The sequence below is a fragment of the Mesocricetus auratus genome, unplaced genomic scaffold (genome assembly GCF_017639785.1).
Source record: "Mesocricetus auratus isolate SY011 unplaced genomic scaffold, BCM_Maur_2.0 Super-Scaffold_100024, whole genome shotgun sequence".
NCBI classification, from domain to species: Eukaryota; Metazoa; Chordata; class Mammalia; order Rodentia; family Cricetidae; genus Mesocricetus; species Mesocricetus auratus.
This window is the reverse complement of record NW_024429205.1, coordinates 24,891,963-24,910,661: the sequence shown is the minus strand read 5'-3', so window position 1 is coordinate 24,910,661 and position 18,699 is coordinate 24,891,963. Positions and strand designations below refer to the sequence as shown.

General features: G+C 46.9%; 1 protein-coding gene across 7 annotated transcripts in view; it reads right to left on the bottom strand.

Annotated features, from left to right (window-relative positions):
* Positions 1-18,091, bottom strand: part of Ltbp1 (latent transforming growth factor beta binding protein 1) — a 375,435-nt gene extending 357,344 nt beyond the window's left edge. For 4 of the 7 annotated variants that reach the window (XM_021229273.2, XM_013116008.3, XM_040730932.1 and 1 more), the window contains exons 1-2: positions 17,294-18,091; positions 16,288-16,358 (exon numbers count right to left, since the gene is read on the bottom strand). In XM_021229273.2, the coding sequence (XP_021084932.1) occupies positions 16,288-16,358; positions 17,294-17,769 (547 nt within the window). In that variant the 5' untranslated portion in view covers positions 17,770-18,091. The remainder of the gene's footprint in view (positions 1-16,287; positions 16,359-17,293) is intronic. The other 3 variants (XM_005073588.4, XM_013116007.3, XM_021229274.2) reach the window with 1 other exon arrangement.
* Positions 18,092-18,699: the final 608 nt, after the last annotated feature.

Genomic DNA, 18,699 nt, shown 5'->3' with positions numbered 1-18,699 from the left:
GCTGAAGAAACAAAAACTTATGGCACAGGAATAAATTCAGCATAAAATAAATGCAGATAAAAGTTTTTTAAAAGTCACCTTCCTATCTCAAGTCTAGATGTCCAGAGATTAAGAATCTGAGGCAGGAGCATCAGGAATTGAAAGCCAGTCTCTGCAACACAGCCAAGTGGGAATCAACTGGCTACATGAGACCCTGGTCCAGCAAAACTAAAACAAACAAAATTAAATTAAGGAAATAGAGAGTGCCATCCAGATGGTTCAGCGGGTTGGTATGATTGCCACCAAACCTGCTTCCCTAGGTTCGGTCCTCAGAATGCACAAGGTGCTTAGAAGAAAGCCAACTCCTCCAGGCTATCCTCCAACCACATGTGCGTGCCATGGCCCGTGCACAAACACACATGCAAAATTAATATCAATTAAATCTAAATTGTAAATAAGAGAGGAAGAAAAAGAGACCATCCCGATGAGTCAGTGAGTACAGGATTCCGCTGCCAAGACTGGAGACCTGAGTCTGATCCTAGGGAACCACACAATAGCAGAGAACTGACTTCCGGGGTGTCCTCCAGCCTCCCCATGCCTGCCATGGCATGCTCTCCACCCTACACCCCAACAAAGAAGGAAACCAACCCATCTTAAGAGCTAAAAGGTCCCCTACTAGAGTCATATAGGAAGCAAGTGAGATTAGGAAATGATATTCACCGTTCTAATGAATTTATCAAAATTATCTAGTTTATTTATCAAACAAAAATTAAATGGAGATTCCTCTGCATGGCTTTTAGGATGGACAAAATCCAGTGGCTACTGTCAAATGCTGGCAAAAATGTAGAGCCAAAATATTCCAACTTGTTGGTGGTGGCACTCCAAAATGGTACAGCCCTGTTGAAAGCCAGTTTCAGTATCTTAGGCAGGAACAAAAACCTATCTATGCTCCAACCATCATCCAGCAATCACACCCTCTGATATTTCCTCAAATGACATGAAAAGTTACATCACACAGACACCTAAGCAAAATATTGCAATGTCTTGATTTATAATCCTCAAAAGCTAGAAACAACCCAAAGGCCCTTCAGTCAAGGAATAAATACACTATAATTCATCCAAACAATGGAATATTATTTCAGGCTAAAAAGGCCTCAGCCACCAAGGCAGGCGAAGCTGTGGAGAAGCCATACCATGTGAAATAAGTCAGTCTTTAAAGGCTACATAAGGCAGGATCCCAACTATGTGACACCCTGGAAAAGACAAAGCTATAGAGCCAGGATCAGTGGTTGCCAAGGGTTACGTAAGAGAAAGGAATGATTTAGGCAGACAAAAGGATTCTTAGGGCAGAGCAACTATTCTGTTTGATACACAGTGGTAGATGTCATTTTATACATTTGTCAAACTCTACAGTAGGTACCCCAAAAGTGAGCCCCCAATGCATATTTATAATGTGAGGGATAATGCTGTCTCTATCAGTTCCCTGATGCTAGCGAATGTCCCCCTCTGCTGTAGGTATTTTGAGGGTGGGAGGGACTGTGGAAAAGTGGAAACTAAGATTGAAAATGAGGCCTCCATTTTCTGCCCAATCTTGCTCTCAACAACATGAATTTTAGAATGACAAATAGGACTAGCAACATAGTTCAGCAAGTCAAGGCGCTTGCTGAGCAAGCCTGGTGACCTGAGTTCAATGCACAAAATCCACATAAAAGTTGAAAGAGAAGACCAACTTCTGAAACTTGTTCTCTAACCCATACACGTATGTATGTGCATGCATTCACACACACACACACACACACACACACACACACACACACACACCACGGGGCAGAGAGTAATGAATAAAAAATAAAAATTTGAAAAAATAAAATGCTTACCATTCTAGTCCAAACTATCCAGCTACCTTCTCATACTGAGACTTGACAAAAACGGAGGGTTTAGACATGTATTTTTAAGAAATTCTTCAAATTTGGGTCATTTCACAATTTCAGCAATATTTCTAAGTCTGAGTCCTTTACAAGATGTTGCAACACTTGGAGGCAGCATCAAAGGCAGCACGCAAATGTTGAGAGAGTGGATGCTACATGCACGAGGAAATGCTAAAGAGGCACTGAGGCTGCTCAGTGGGCAAAGGTGTCTGCTGCCAAACCTGAAGGCCTAAGTTCAGTTCCCCAGCACACATGGCGGTAGGAGAGAACCAACTCCAGCAGGCTGTCCTCTGGCCTCCCAGACACTCCAAGAGACCCGTATCCCATGAACACAGTGAGCAAGTAATTGAAGTAATTTTCAAATTCAGAATCAAATTAAGAGCTATAACGATTACTGTAATAACTGATTATTTTAGTAAGCTACACACACACACTACCTCATTTCTATTTAAGGAGAAACAAACTTTCTCATTGTAGTTTTTGGTTTTCTTTTCTTTTGTTTTTGAGATAGGGTTTCTCTGTATAGCCCTGGCTGTCCTATACTAGGCTGTCCTCGAACTCACAGAGATCCACCTGCCTCTGCCCCCCCAAGTGCCACGCATGGCAGAAACAGGCATTTTTAAAATATCCAATTTTTCTTCAGCACTCTGGAAAAGCATCTGTGTATTGAATTATTTTGTAGAAAGAAAAAAAGCAAGGCACACACACACACAAAAAAAAAACAGGGGTGGAGAGATGGCTCTGTGGTTAAGCCCACTGGCTGCTCTTTCCAAAGGACCCAGGTTCAATTCCCAGCACCCACATTGTGGCTCACAACTGTGAGCTCTGCACACACAATCCACAGATACTATATGCACCTGGTATGCATACACACATTCAGGCAGAATACCCATACTCATAAAATAAGATACAAAATTTAAAGACATAGTCATAAAGGGGATTGTCTATTTCACAGAAGGAAAATAGTAACTCCTCCCACTCTTTCTGCAAAGGGCCCTGGTCTTAAAAGCTAGGCCATTCCTTTCCTAAATACACATCTAATAAAAGTATGTGTCATTGCTGAGACAGCTGGGCAGTTTCCAAACATCTGATGTGTTCTTCCAGAGCCTTCCAGAATTGAGCCAGCATGACCCCATGCAACAGCCCCACGGGGACACCTGTCCCCTCTTCATTACATCGTTCTCTCTCAGCCTGAACTTCCCAGTCTTGACAAGGAAGAGTCCTCTCCGCCAGTGTCTGGCATGCTCTGGACAAGTGCTAGCTCTGTAGTCTGAAGCTATTTGGAAAGTGAGTAACGGCATCACTGTCTTCATATCTTTCTCCTCATCCCTTGCCTGCGACATCTTTCATTCCAGGATGTGCACATTACATGGGGCCTCCAAGCTTCAGCGTGCATCAGTCAGCTGGGTACCTGCAAAAGTGAAGCTCCTTGGATCTGCCTCCCTAGGGTTCTGACTGGCAGGCCTGGTGGCAGAGGGCCAAAACATACATACACACATACATACATATATACACACATATATACATATATACACACATACATACATACATACACACACACACACACACACACACACACACATATCCATCCCATTAGGGGCTCTGATCTATGGAGTCTATAGCCCTGAAGAATATGGAGACGGATGCTTTAAGCAACCCCCAGTAAAAGAACAATTAAGAGGACTACAAACACAGAAATGAGCGCAACCACCACTGGCAGGCATATTTGCAGGATATCAGATAGTCCCTTTGCTCTCAGTGAACTTACGGCATAAAGTGTGCTTAACATGCATGGCTACGCCTGCTCAAATCCCAGTGTTCCCTCCTGGAACTGAGAAAACTGGTTCATCCCACTGGATTTTATAGCACACCGACTCATCCTTAAGCAGAAAAGAGGGAAAGAGGAGAAAACACTAGGATCTAATGCCTGAGGCCTGAGGCCAAAGGAGCCTATCCTGATCTCCCTACACCTACTAATAATGACCACGGGAGGAAGGCTGGGTCTAGCACAGGGGGACAGAGCCCAGGAGTCCCTGGTTGCCAGGCTCTAGCAAGCCCTGTGGAAGATCACGGAAAACACACGTGGCTAGGTCCCACCCCAGCACTCCTGATTCCTAAACCCATGTTGGGGCTGAAGAATTCATATCATTTCTTCTTCTTTCTTCCTTCTCTTCCCTCTCCTCCCCCTCTCTTTCTTCCTCCTCCTCCTCCTTCTCCATAGGGCAGCAGGTGGGAATGAGATGTGGGGAGGGAGCGCAGGACCCTCTGCAAGCTAAACACAGGGGACCCCCCCCCAGGAATTGTGAATCTCCACTACTGCTGATGGTGATATTTCATTTTTTTTTGTTCTGTTTGTTGTTGTTCTTTAGGTTGTGGTCATTGTTGTTTTTAATGTTTATTTGGGGGAGGGGGTTGCATGTGACTGCCGTGCCCATGGAAGCCAGAAGAGGGCACTAGATTTCCTTAGAACTGGAGTTATAGACGGTCGTGATCCGGCTGGCCTGGGTGCTGGGAACCAAATACAGGTCAGGTTCTCTGCAAAGACAAGGCACATCCTTGACCTTCGAGTCATCTCTCCGACCTCTGTTATTCAGCTATTTTGAGAATAAATCTTACTGCACACCTAAGCTAGCCAGAAACAGTGTCTAGTCAGACCATTCTCCAGCCGCCAGCCCTCCTAGCACTGGGATCACAAGCGTGCCTTAGCATGCAAGGTAAGGAAGCTCACATCTCAACAAACTCCCGAGCCCAGCTGGTGCCACTGGCCCACGGTCTACCCTCAGGATGATGCTAACGGCTTAGGGCTTGCTTTCAAGCAAGCTGTGCTAAAGGAGGAAATGGAGAAAGAGTTACCATCCGAAGCGCCTCTAACACTGAAAACTGGGCGTTTTAGGCTGCTGCACGGGGAAGCCTGCTACAATTCACGTTCTCCAGTAAGAAAGGGGGCTGCTTAATGACAGAACCCCAGAATCCGCTGATCTAAATGATTTTCATCTGGTTTTCCACTCAGAAACAAATGCGACCCGCAGTGCCTATTAATCAGGAACCCTCACTGAGGGTCTATTGTATGTCTAGCGCTGTGGGGCAGCCCAATTTCCTAATGGATTAAAAAAGTAAAACAAAACACAGGGACTGCCTTTGACTTACTTATCGTCTGCATTATTTCACTTCCAATTACTACGAAATCTTGAACTAACTTAACCTTCCCACTGTCACAAGAAGGGAAACAGGGATTCCCTGAGAGGACTGTCTTTCCTCTTCACTCTGAGAAGAAAGCAAGTGGCCAGGGTTGATGGGGGGTTAAGTGGAGAGGTAGACATTTCAAACGGAGGTGTCTCAGAATCGCTACGCTTGGCGTGTGGCATAAAGACTGGAACACAAGGTCTTAAATCTTGGAAAGTCCACGGACGCCGAGTGGGCCTTATGCATCCTATTTTTCAGGACAAATGTTACTAAGACAGTGTACAAGGGAATATTCACGGAATAGCTATGGAGGACTTATCAACAGCATCGTAATCTCTCCATATTGCTCTGGCATACAGTGTCATCACGAGTCACGCTTATTTTCTCTTTACCACAAAATGAACCTCAACCTACAAATACATTCCAGAATAATTAGCTCACTGTTACTAATTCATGTTCTTTTTTTTCTTTCTGAGTATTCATGGTCCATCAAAGCACAATGATTTATCACCGATGCTTAAAAGATTTGACTTTTTAAAAAATACATGTGACAACCCCTACTAATTTGACTTTTAAAAGAGAGTAGATTTGAACTGTCTTGCTGTGTATTACAGCAACTCTCTCTCTCTGACAATCCCTCAACAGCCCAGGCTGCTCCACTCCAGCACGCTGTCATTATCACTCTCTTGGCCTAAAATGTTCCTCTCCCAGACCTTGTCTTATCACACAAGTGCAATGAGTCACTACCCCAGAGAAACCTTCCCTAGCTGCCCCACCCCCATCCCTCTCGAATATTGTCCACCTGGGGTACCACTAGATAGGCCTGGTAAAGTGCACCCAATGAACCCAAACATTCACTCACTCGTTCCGTAGCAACATTTACAGGTATTGAGGATGGAGTGGTGGTTCTGGGAAGACATCTACCCGTGCTGAGCGCATATGCAAACAGGGAGGGCTTGGGACACAGCATCAAATGTGTGGAGAGACAAAAAGGAGTGTGGTTGACTCTCGTAACTGGGACTTGAATGAGGTTTGGGAAGAGATGTTTCTGTCCCTGTTGGAATGTCGGGGAAATGTCTGAGACGCCTGTCTAAGGATTCTCTCCATCAGCACAGGCCCAAGTCTCCACACTGCAGCATCCCCTGAGCCAATGACTGGTCAAGGTGAGACGTGTACTGCAGCCAGTCTCAAAGGCTTTTGAAACACACTTTTGGAGATGTGGATTCCAACTCTCCGTTTGCTACAGTGTATAAATGAAACACTCATGGTACAAAAACAAGAGGATGGAGATATCCTTTCTGTGAAAAACAACAAATGGAAACTCATGAAGACCTGGAAGCCAACTTGGAACTGCTGGGTAATAGTACAAGAAACACAACATTCCTACGTCTCCAATGGCTTAAAAGTCGTTCCATTTTCCCTGCTCCTTTTTGAGTCACACTTTCCTCTGGTGTCTCTACCTCCCGCTCTCTTGTGCAAGAGGATTCCCCCTTGAGTCATTTCCAAAATCCTCTGAAGTTTTCTCTCCCCCCTCTGGCTTCTCATTTGTAAATAGCTAGGAATCACATGGCTGTAGGAGAGTTGACCTCACCTCCTTCAGATGACATCTCCCTGCACTCCATCACCCCAGGCACTGGCCAAACGCATCTTTTATCTGGACCAGCAGAATCAAGAGCATATATTTAAAAACCAACCCATCCATCTTCTAATTTACAAAACACAACATTTCACAAACTGTTTACCGACAGCTCTGCCAACAATATTACTCAAATGCAGCCGAGTGAAAAAAGCCACAGGGAATTGTATAGTTGGCCAAGAGAAGTATTTGGGAATCTAAAATTACAGGGGAAAAATCATACAACATTCATTTTACTTAGTCCCAAATCTCTATCAGATGATGTTGAGCAGAAAGATTCTAAAATTGGCAGGGAGAAAGGAAAAGTCATCTTAAAGGTTGGGCTATGCCAGGACGGCCTTGCAGAGGGAAGGAGGGGGGTAACTGGATAAGGTGTGTGCCCTTGAATAGCAGGCATGAGCAGCAATGTCTGATGGGCCAGAACAAGCACGCGGAGAAAAAAGCAAAGCAAAAGGAGATGATTGTCAAAAGATGAGAATTAGCCCACCAAGAAAGAGGAGAAAGCAGAACCCCACAGGGTGTTCCGAAGACTCTATTTCTAACCCACCAAGTTACACTTGCCAGTCAAAGTAACTCTATGCAACTCAATTAGCACTGGTGCTATGGCAACCCAAGGGGCCTGGTCACATAAAAAAGTAACAGAGAAAACCATGCTTCCTGGAAGCCCGGCACTGATCGAGCAACAGACATGCCCAGCCAAATGCAGAGCCAAGCAAAGGAAAATCACAGCACTTGAGAACAACAAAGGTTGAGCAATGATTTTTTTTTAATTTTCATCAAAAAACATAAGTAGTGTGTGGACTCCAGGAAGAGACCAGGAGGAGGCAGCCCTGAGCAAACCTGAGCAACTGAGAGCCATTGACAGCAAACTGGTTAAGCAGGGGCCCTGTTCTCCAAGTGCTTTTCATGCATGGGCTCACACAGCCCCACACCAGGCCCCAGGATGACAGTCAGACAATTACAACTGCATAGAGTTAACCTGCCTTGCTCAGGTTCTCAGAGGTTTGCGGTGAGGAAGCATAAAGATCAGAGCCCTGTACTCTAACCCTAAAACAGAATTGAGGCACGTGGCCTCTAATTCTGGCTGACCCAATAAAAGCAAGCAATGAGAGGAGGCAAAGAACATGGCCACCATTGTAAGGCTGGAAAGCAGAGAGACAGCACCCGTAGCATCGCTGTCTGACAGCCACATGGACTACACACATTCCCAGGATACTGAACCCTAGCTACTGGAAGTGCTCCGTCTATAGTAAATAGTACAGCTAATTAATAGGCAAAGGAAAATAAATACATCAAATATGGCTCCTATGTATTTTTCCACAAGTTCCCAAACAACCACCAGTTGGCATGACTGCAACAAATTACGTTTTATTCTCTCTGCACTAAAAAAGCAGGAGTCATTATTAGTAAGATATGCATTTGAGAAAAATAATACCATAGCCTCTCCCTCCACTATAAATCCTTACATCCACATCAGGGAGCTTTTAGACGCATAACACTAATGGACAGTCGTAGATAGATCACTTCTTGGCTTTGTACGTTTAAATTGTTTCATAATTAAAAATAGAATTCATGGAGCTGGAGAGATGCTCAGCCAAGGACCCAGGTCCAGTCCTCAGCAGCTACATAGCAGCATGCAACTACCTGTAACTCCGGTTCCGAGGTATCTGATGCCCTCTTCTGGCCTCCACAGACTCCTGCATTCAAGTAGCACACATAAATTGATGAAAACACACACACACACACACACACACATAAAACAGTTAATAAGCAAATAAAGAAATCCTTTTTTAAAACTGAGTGTTTAACAGAAAGTACACATGCACACATGCACCCCTAAGAGTTAAAGTGCTTAAAACTTAAAATAAAATTTAAGAACCATCTTTGGGGTCAATGAAATAGCTAGGTAAAGCCATGTTCCAAAAAGTCTGACAGCCTAAGTTCAATCCCAAGAATCCACATGGTAGAGAGAGACAAGGTGTCCTCTGACCCTCATACCTAACACTGTGGGGCACACACACACAGAGAGAGAGAGAGAGAGAGAGAGAGAGAGAGAGAGAGAGAGAGATGAGACAGAGACAAACAGAGACACAGAGTGAGACAGAGAGTAAGACAGAAATTTTAAAAAATTTTAAAAGCTTTTAGCCATCCAGGCGCTATTAAAATTGTTTCCAAATTTCAAAATATTGCAAAATCAAACTCATTCGGCACAGATTGAACTAACTAAATAATTTTCTTAAGAGATGGAAAAGAACACACACAACTATACTCAAAAGTGAGCTAATCCAAGTGAAGAAGGTTCCTGCCTTAGAATTTTTTTCTTCAGTTTGTGAGTGTGGCCCTGGCCTTTCCTCACCCACACCCAGAATCAACCCAATCTCGGGTATTAGCTCCCTTCTGCACCATCATCTCCAAGTGTGAGCTACGTCACACTTTGGGGCACTTGCTGGTGTTCCCACGTCTCTGACTTCCTGACAATCACGCCTGCAGTGAACTTCCTAGACAACCATGTTTGAGAATCACTCCTCCAGACCTCTGGAAACAGGCCAGAGAAAAACAGCCAGAGGCATAGATAAATCACCTACACCTTGTCTCTTGTAGCATGCCTAGGAGCAGTGGGGAAAGGGGCCAAGCAGGATCTAAAGTCAAGGGCAGCTTGGCCGGAGAGCAGTGAAGCCCTCAAACACTGCGAGGAACCCCCAAACGCCCGGGAGGACCCACCTTTGAGTAGCCCACATCCCCTGCCCCTATGCACAACCCTCACAAGCCTAACTGTGCTCCCCCTCCCAACCCCACCAGAAAAAAAGGTACGCTGAAATCCAAGGGAGGATGTTCCCTGGGACCAGCAAAGGACAATGGGTGAGAGTAGGCATGAATCTGGGTGGGATTCTTTTTTATTCTTAGCTTTATTTATTAGGTAGACGGTGTTCTGCTTGCGTGTATGCCGGCACCATGATCTCATTATAGATGGTTGTGAGCCACCATGCGGTTGCTGGGAATTGAACTCAGAACCTTTGGAAGAACAGTCAGTGCTCTTAAACTCTGGGCCGTTTCTCCAGCCCCTGAGTGGGAATTTGGACACAACGAAAGGCTTACACAGGACGAGGCCATGTGCAGACACACAAGAAGGAACAGTGACGTGCAATGAGAGGTCCTTAGACAGAGCCAGCTCTGTCAGCCCTTGATTTGCAGCTTCTGGCCATCAAAACTGTGAGACAGTAAGTTTCTGTTGCTCTAAGACATCTAGTTTAGGGTGTGTGGCTTTGTTACAATGGAACACACTAATGCAGTTTAGGGAGTAAAGCACTGATTGTCACTACAACAAAGTAACAGACCATGCCGCCGCTGCCTTAATGAACCACACCATTTACTTAATAAACTTTATAAAATATATAATAATAAAATTTGTAAAATAAATAAAATAAAAGTAATAAATTCACAGGGTGTGAAGATTTTTTTAAAAGCCCTATAACATCTGAGGTCCTGCAAAAACTTATCTTAACCTCACTTGCTCCTTGAATGACCTAATAGGGTCAAGGGTTAAGAGGGGTGACATAGCCCTCAAGTTCTCAGTCACCCTGGCTCCTTCCATGCTAGGACTTGGAAGGAAAATGTGCATTTTAAGAAAATACCATCTATATCCTGGAATGAGTTTGAGGATATCTGGAATCGTCTCAACAATGAATGACAAAGTCAGAAACAGCAAAGCCCTGTGTGCCAAAGGCCTTGTGGCAGGCTAGGGAAGCTTCGGCACTATAGACAAGACGGGGAGCAAGTGCTGTGTGCAGACCACAGGGCTGGGGGAGCGCTGCACTCGGGAGGCGTGAGCACTACCACAACACAGAATTTACGGCCCCTAAATGTTTGTTTTAACTAGTGCTGAGAACACATATTTGACCCGGTGTGAACTTGACCCCGGGGTCCCTCTCCCTTTTCTTCAGTGACAAGATTTTCCAGTCGAGCCTCCCACCCCAGCTCCCAGGACTGGGGTCGGGGCCGAGGACACAGACGGGACAACCCTCCCAGCAGCTGCTATGGTAAACTCTGCGGCAGATGTATTGGCAAAGCAGCTGTCAATGGTCATGGCAGGCCTATGAAAAATGTGTGCTCATCATTGGCCGCTCCCTCACGCTGGGCTGCTGAGCTGAGCCAAAGGGAACAGGAGACGGCCTGAGGGTGGCCTCACAGTCACCCACCCTCCACAAGCTACACACACCCCCTCTGGATTGATAAGATCTACTGCAGCCTCTCACACTGAGGGTACAGATAGCTAGATCTCCTCTGTGTGGGACTTAGTGAGCATTTCTAGGGTGAGTTTTCAGGGTGTTTTTTTTTCTTTTTGGTTTGATTTGCACCCCCCCCCCCCCGACACACACACACACAGTATAGGCTGAACGCCAATGGAAAAGCCGTGGAATATCGATTTTCTGTTCCTTCCTAAGGAGAGAACAAGTCATCTGATGTGCCATGGGTTCCATGAGTAAAACCAGACTCCACACTCCCTACAGCTGGCTGCATTTCTCCCTATTCATAGAACCTGGCACATGGTAAAAACTAAACAGATATCCGTTAAATAAATAAAAGAGCCATGCATGCGTTTACAAAGGGCCTGCAACGTGCCAGGCACCCGCTTGGAGTCCTGTCTGCCATCATTCCTCTTCCCTCTGCCCCACCCAGCCCGCCTCACGTCGGTCCCCTCGTCTGCGTTCTTTTGTGTTTTCTGTTCCCACATTCAGTCTCCTCGTTAGGTCTGAGCCCACTGGCAAAGTCTGTCTCCGAGCCACGTTAGCTCTGGAAAAGCACAGAGGGACAAAGAAGACTGGAAGAAACAATGATGGGGTGGTTTAGACAAAGGGAAGAAATGGGAAAATGAGAAGGGGAAAATGTCACACATCAGGGGTTTAGTGCTTCCACTCTGAGGGCAGTCCCCTAAGCCACAGAAATCTTCTGTAAATGTTGTCATTGGGAAGAGAACACATGGGATACTATTGCTTGATCACTAGGAACAGTCCGCAGTATTAAACGCTAGAAAAACATATCCCGTGCTGTGATTACAAACTCCCAAAGACACCTAAATAGGTAGAGTGTGTGTGTGTGCGTGTGTGTGCACGCGTGTGTGTGCGCACATGTGTGTGTGTGTGTGTCTGCGTGCCTGCCTGTCTGTGTGGCAAAGCAACATTATGGTGCAGTTTGGCGTCTCCACACAGGGGCTGGGTGGCTGGAGCCCCAGGACCACCATGCTGCCTGCACAGAGGCATTCTTTGCCCCATGTGGGTCTGCTGCCTGTGTGTTTCTCATCTCTGGTTTGCAATTTAAGGTTCACTAACTCTTCCGTCTTCAGAAGCATTTGCCCGCGGTACATTTAAATTAAGTTTCAATCAACTCAAAGCAATCCAAGTTGGCCCGAAGGAATGCATTGTGCTCTTCACTGAATTGATCAAACAATGAAGACCACAAACACATCCACTCTCCTGTGCAAAGATTCTTCTGGCTCAGTTGACATAACCTATGTAAACCCTTTAAATTATCCTTAAAATATGATAACTATCAAATACCATGGGTTTATACATTGCAGTCTACCCATATACTTTGTGATGTTGACACACCAATGGTTTTGGATTCTTGCATAACAAATTACAGTCAAGTACAGTTGTTCAATCTTCACATGTTAAGGATAAAAGAGAGAAAGGGAATCTCTCATCAATTTATTTTGTCATCTGAATATCACTGCTGTTTATTGAAGAAGTTACACTGACGAAAATTGGTGAAAGGATACTATAAATTCCCACCCATTCCACAAATACTTTAAAGTACTGTCCCCCAAGCAGCAAGCTTTAATGCAAAGAGAAATAGAGACAGTGTAATTGTGTGTGTGTGTCTGTGTGTGTGTGTGTAAGTTCACATGTATTTGTGGGCTTGGGTAAGTGTGAGTTTGCACGCATGTGTATGAGCGCATGTAGAAGCCAGAGGTAGATGTCTTCCTCGGTTGTTTTCTACTGTTTGTCTGTCTGTCTGTCTGTTTGTTTGTCTGTTTGTTTGTTGAGATAGTGACTTTCCTAAACCCAGAGCTCACCAATTTTTGTAGACAGGCTAGCTAACAAACTCCAAACATCCATCTGTCTCCACCTCCCTGGAGCTGGGGTCAGGCTCATAGAGCCATGGCCAGCTTTAAGTGCCACAGATTGGAACCTAGTTCCTCATGTTTGCCTAGCAAGCACTTTACTGACTGAGTGATCTCCCCGTGCCCCGTATTTGATCTCCTTTACAGCCTTTTCAAAATAAGTCATTCAAAGGTACACAACAACACGATGGCTCTAAGGGAAGACAGAATGGGCATCTCTAGCCCCAAATCCCAAATCCAAAACTTTCTGGGTACCAACCGGACACTTCCATACCTGACTTCATGGAAACAGTCCAGTCAAAATGCAAGCACACTAAAAATATCGTGTAAAATTACCTTCGTGTTATAGATAAAGCATATACACAAATGACCTTCATGTTTGAACGTGGGTGCCACCCTTAACAAGTATCATTATATAGAAACACATATTCAAATAAAATCAAAGTCCCAAATACTCGTTTGTCTCCAAACATAGTGAATACACACTGTAGTAGAAAATAAATCTACATTACTTAAAAAAATAATGCATTCACAGGGAAAGAAGAAAATCGTGTAACATATAAATGAGTTTACTTGACTTGATGCAAAACTAACTAACTCTATAGCTAAGAACTCTTGATGCTCTTCCAGAGAAACTGGGTTCCCACACATTGGGCTACTTACAACTAACTACCTTGTAACCCAAGAGTATCTGACACTCTCTCCTGGACTCCTTGAGCACTGAATTCCCCACCCTTGTGTGTGTGTGTGTGTGTGTGTGTGTGTGTGTGTGTACATATATACATATATATCACTATAAAATAAAATAAGCACATAAATAAAAGCAATAGTTTTAAACAAATAAAAGCGTTCATTTCATAAATGCTACACTTTGAATGGTCTGCTCAGCTGCCCAGGCTCTGCTTCAGCAACACAGTAATTCCTGGAAGGAGTTGTGATTGGAGTTTTTAGCACTGGTCAGAAAAGCACCAGAAAGGACAGTGGTGATGAACTGTCTAGATTCAGTGTCACCTACAGCCTCTTCCTCCGAGCCAGAAGGAAAAATCTAACCCAGAGCCAGAGGTGTATGTCACAGGCACCATGAGACGAACATAGTATAGCCGCTTCCTCCAGGTCCAATCACAACTGTGCAGCCCTAACTCCCGACCCACAAGTAGCCAATGACCCCTCTTTCTGGACCTGCAGGAAGCAATACACACATGCAGACACATGTCCTTGCCTCCCTGGCCTGGAGAAGCCAGAAGTCATGATCCAAATGTTCACTATCCAGATAGTTTCTTTCTAGGGCTTCTTGGGAACCTTGAGCCCCCAGAAAAGGAGGCTTCTGGGGGTGCCCCCTTTTAAGAAAAGGCATTCTTCCCCTTGTCAAGATATCCTCATAAAACCTTAGAGCACACGCCAGCAGGCTCTGTTGATTGGTACTTTGTGTGGGGGGTGAGTGGACATGTGTACCAGTACATGTGTGTGCTGTGTATACCAGTACATGTGCATATGAAGACCACAGGCCAACCCTGAATGTCATTCCTCAGAAGCCCTCCACCTTGTTTTTTGAGACAGGGTCTCTCGTTGGCCTGGAACTTACCAATTAGGTCAGGCTGACTAGCCAATGAGCTCCAGGGATCTTTGCCTCCCGTCTTTTTAAGGCAGGATCTCAGGATCAAACTTGGGCCTTTATGCTTGCTATCTCCCCAATGCCTGCCCTATGTGTTCAACCCCCCACAGCAATACATCACTGCCTCAGTGCTGTCACAGAGGGTTCCCCACCATGCTACCAGCTGAACCCGTCATAGGAGCTCTGAGGTAGATGTAGTTACTAGGAGAAGTACTCTTCACACAGGGTAACGTTGCTGCCTCATCTGTCAGTTCTACAAGTGTAATCTAAGAAGTTAAGAACATAAAAATAGAGCTGGGCATTGGTGGCTCCCAGCACTCGGGAGGCAGAGGCAGGCAGAGGCAGGCAGATCTCTGAGTTCAAGGCCAGCCTGATCTAAATAAACACGTATATTTAACTTGCAATGCCTACAAGCCAAAGCATTTCTGATCTAGCAGCTGGAGTTTGGCTCGTAAGAGATCTTTAAGTCAGCCGTTATTCCTTGATCATAGCCCAAATCCTGAAACACAGAGATGGGTCCTTTTCATTCACGTAAAACCCCTCTGTTTACCTCATGAACTAAAGGCATTTGTCAGCAAACAAGGTCACCAGAATGGTTGCATCAAGGCTGTACTCACCCATTAGTATTATAAAACCCAAACTAACGCACAAAGCACACTACTGAGTTTTAGTTATAAAGTATATGTCAACAGCAGCTGAAATTTTGGACAACTCCAGTTCACACAATAACAGCTCAAGCTCTACAAAGAGAACATCTAAAAATGCTTACTCTGGGGGCAAGACATGGTTCAATGGTTAAGAGCACTGGCTGCTCTTGCCGAGGGCCTGGGTTCAGGTGGAACAGCCATATGTTGGCTCATAACCATCTATAACTCTAGTTCTGGGGAATCTGACACCCTCTTCTGGCATCTACATATAATAGTCACATACACAGTACACAGACATGCATGCAGGTAAAACACCCATACACACAATTTTTAAAAAATAATAAAAATTTTAATGTTTACTTTTCCTAGAATGGAAGTAAATATTTTTTTTATTCTCAGCTAACTTGTCAAGGGGACCTCGGTATACATTTAGCTTCATCTTTAACTTTACAATGTTTATAAGGAATATTCTTCAGTGTTCTCATATCTATATGTATTATTAATAAAATTACACCATTAAGCATGCATATTAACTGGGAAAACACCAAGTGCAGGAAGAATCTGGAAAAGAACTGGACCACAAGGATGGAAGATGTGGGTGGCTCTTTCCAGAAAGCTTTATACACTTTTAATGTTGGGACTGCTTAGATTAAGTCTGTAATTCCAGAAAGGGGGGTGGCTGTGTATATTGGTGGACAATGTATTAATAGCTCATTGGTAGAGAGCTTGCTCAGCACCTGGGTAACCTTAAACTCAGTCCCCAGTACCACAACTGTCCCTGCCATATTCCAGGAAAGGAGCGCGACTCTCCATCCCTCTTCTGTCACCACGTTAAAAAAAAAATGCTTCTTATTTGTTGGTGCCATGCTTAGATTAATCGTATTGGTTCTGGCACATAGCCAGGTTTTTTTTCCACTAGCACGTGACTCAGATGAGACAGTGGAGAACTCCTGGGTTGAGTGCAGAGGAATCTTAGCTAACATAATGCTGGTGGGCCCGCATAACCCAGTCCTTCCTTGATGGTAATACAGGCTGCAGGTGGACTGTATTTCAGACTTCAACTTCAGCACCTGCCTCTTCAAGAGGCCCCCGCAGATTCCCCTCGCCCCAGCCTGCCCCACACACACCCATTCGGCCCACCTGGCCCATCGTGCAAGGCCGCTGTGAGCACAATAACTTACGTTTGGTGCATCTCTGAGAACCGGGAGCCTTACTCCAGCCCTGGCAGCACTGCCCTCCACAGACATTGATTCTGAAACGAAACGAGACCCCTGAGTCCCGCGATGCTCCCTTCCCAAGAACTCAAGCTTTCAGAGTGTTCCGGAAACGCCAGTCCCTAGCTTCCACAGTTCTCTGGAGCAGAGAGAGCTGGAGGAGTACTCAGGATGCCCAAGCCAAAGCTGCCCAAGTGGAAAGGTAAGGGACCACTGGCCTGCGAAGGATGGACGAGCCAAAGCGTACTGCATACCAAGGACAGGAATAAAAACTCAACTAATGGTTGTCTTAACCCCCAAATTAAGTCAAATGTAGTCTGCATATTCTCTGGGTCCACTTGGCTTCAGAGAGAAGCACGCCGCTCCTCCCCCCCCCCCCCCGCTGGAAAAAAAAGTGAGACCACCCCCAGGGGATCCAGCCCTGCAGGGGGAGAAAAGTCAAATGTCCAAATTAAGTCGCCCCCACCCCTACTCGTGATTGATGGGAAGAAAGCAGTGGGGGTACCGAATCTCAAACCTTCCAAGCCCCCACTGCTGTTCACGCCAAGACTATCTCTAACCCCAACCGTAGGACCGCCGACCCCACAGGTGCCAGGAAACCCAAGTCTTCAATTTCCTGGATGTCCAAGCCAACTTTCACTCACAATCCCTTTTTCATTAGGTAAACCAAAATAAAAACCGAGTTGCAAGAAGTTTAATTGATGCCTTGGGATTAAGCTCTAGTGACTTCATGTTTACACCCTTAGTCTAGCAGCAGAAGGGTTACGCACAGGAGGTTACGCCCCGGGGAAGAAATAAATGCCTTTTGTGTTTCCCCCGCAGCTCCGAAACAATGCACTCGGAGTTAAACGCCTGTAAAAGTGAGCAGGCTTTCCCCGCTCTCGCCCCTTCCCGCAGCGCCCCCGGTGGGGAGGAGACAGTCCCCGAGTCCCCGCGGGTCCCCGAGCGCGAGGCGGGCAGAGCGTGGGCTTACCCCTGCAGCTGCTGCTTCTGCTGAACCTGCAGCCTGGAGCCCCCGGCGCTCTGGGTGTCCTGCTGCACTTTGGAGCGCACGACTTGCCTGCCATGTTTGGCGAAGCGGTTGACCACGGGCTGAGCACCGGCCTTAGAGTGGAACTGGCGGCCCGGCGCCCCCGGACGCGCGGGCTCGGGTGGCAGCGGTGATCGCAGCCCAGGCAGGGCCGCGCCGCCAGGCTGGCTGGTGCGCCGGGTCCGCTCGGCTGGGGGCCCGGCCAAGGAGCGGCTGGAGGTGGCCGATGAGCTGCGGCTGTACCTGGCGTCCAGCGCGACGTTGAAGGTCCGTGGGGGCCCAGCCAGAGGCAAGGCTCCGGCCGCCAGCCCCGGGCCCGGGCGCACCACGTACGTGATCCTCCGCACCCGGCCGTGCGCAGACCACGCTAGCAGTCCTGCCCAGAGCAGGAGTCCCCACCTGAGCCAGGCTCCCGCCATCGCGGGCAGTCTCCGGCCGCGCGGCTAGCCCTGCCCCGGCGCGCTCGCTCGGTATCCCCAGGGACTCCGAGGAGAGCCGGGGCGCAGCGGGGTGGAGGCCGACTGGGTGGCCGCAGTGGAGGGAGCTTTGCCGGCGACTGAACGGCAGCGGACCCCAGCCGGCAGCGGTGGCGAGCAGGGGGCGGGAGCTGGGGTGGAGAGTAGGGGAGGGGCGCGGGCTGCGCAAGGTGAGGGTCCCCTGGTTCGGCAGGGGTGTCGCGGGGTGCAGCCGGGGTGCCACAGGCGCCGACCCGTGAAGTGGGGAGAGGACGCTCGTGAGCGCTGGACGCTCGGAGGCAGCCCCGGCTGCAAAGTCTTTTAAAAGTTTCTTCTCCCCGGTGGAGCCGTGTGTCAGATCTGAACAGCCAATCTGCGGCAGACGTGACGTCAGGAAGCAAATCCTAATTGGGGAAAGCTTGAGAAGAGCCGGAGAACTAGCCACCACCCTCCGCATCCAGGGATTGGGGCTATGGGTCGGGTGGACTGAGGTCCCTGCTCCCCGAGGCCTCGGTCCCCAATCCCAGGAGAAGACAAAGGACTCGGCAAGGTAGCTGAACCGCCCTTTCCTAGCAGCCTATAGATTCTGGCTACACAGCTGGAAGCTCAAGCACTTTCTTACCCGAGTTTGCTCGGATACTGTCGGCAGGAGTTGGATTAAAACACTAGATCGGGCCCCCAGAAAAGGCTATCCGAAGTAGGCTGAGCTGTCCATTGGAATGTGATTAGAGTTGTTAGACCAAAGGATGGTTCTCTTTAGGATGATTCCGGGTGACTTGGTGGTACCCTGATTCTGGCATTGGAGGATCGAGAATGCAGGGAGGGCAGCAGGGGGCGCCAGTGTAGATGAAGAAAACGGCAGAGGCTGCCCTGGTCCTTGTAGAGTGGAACATT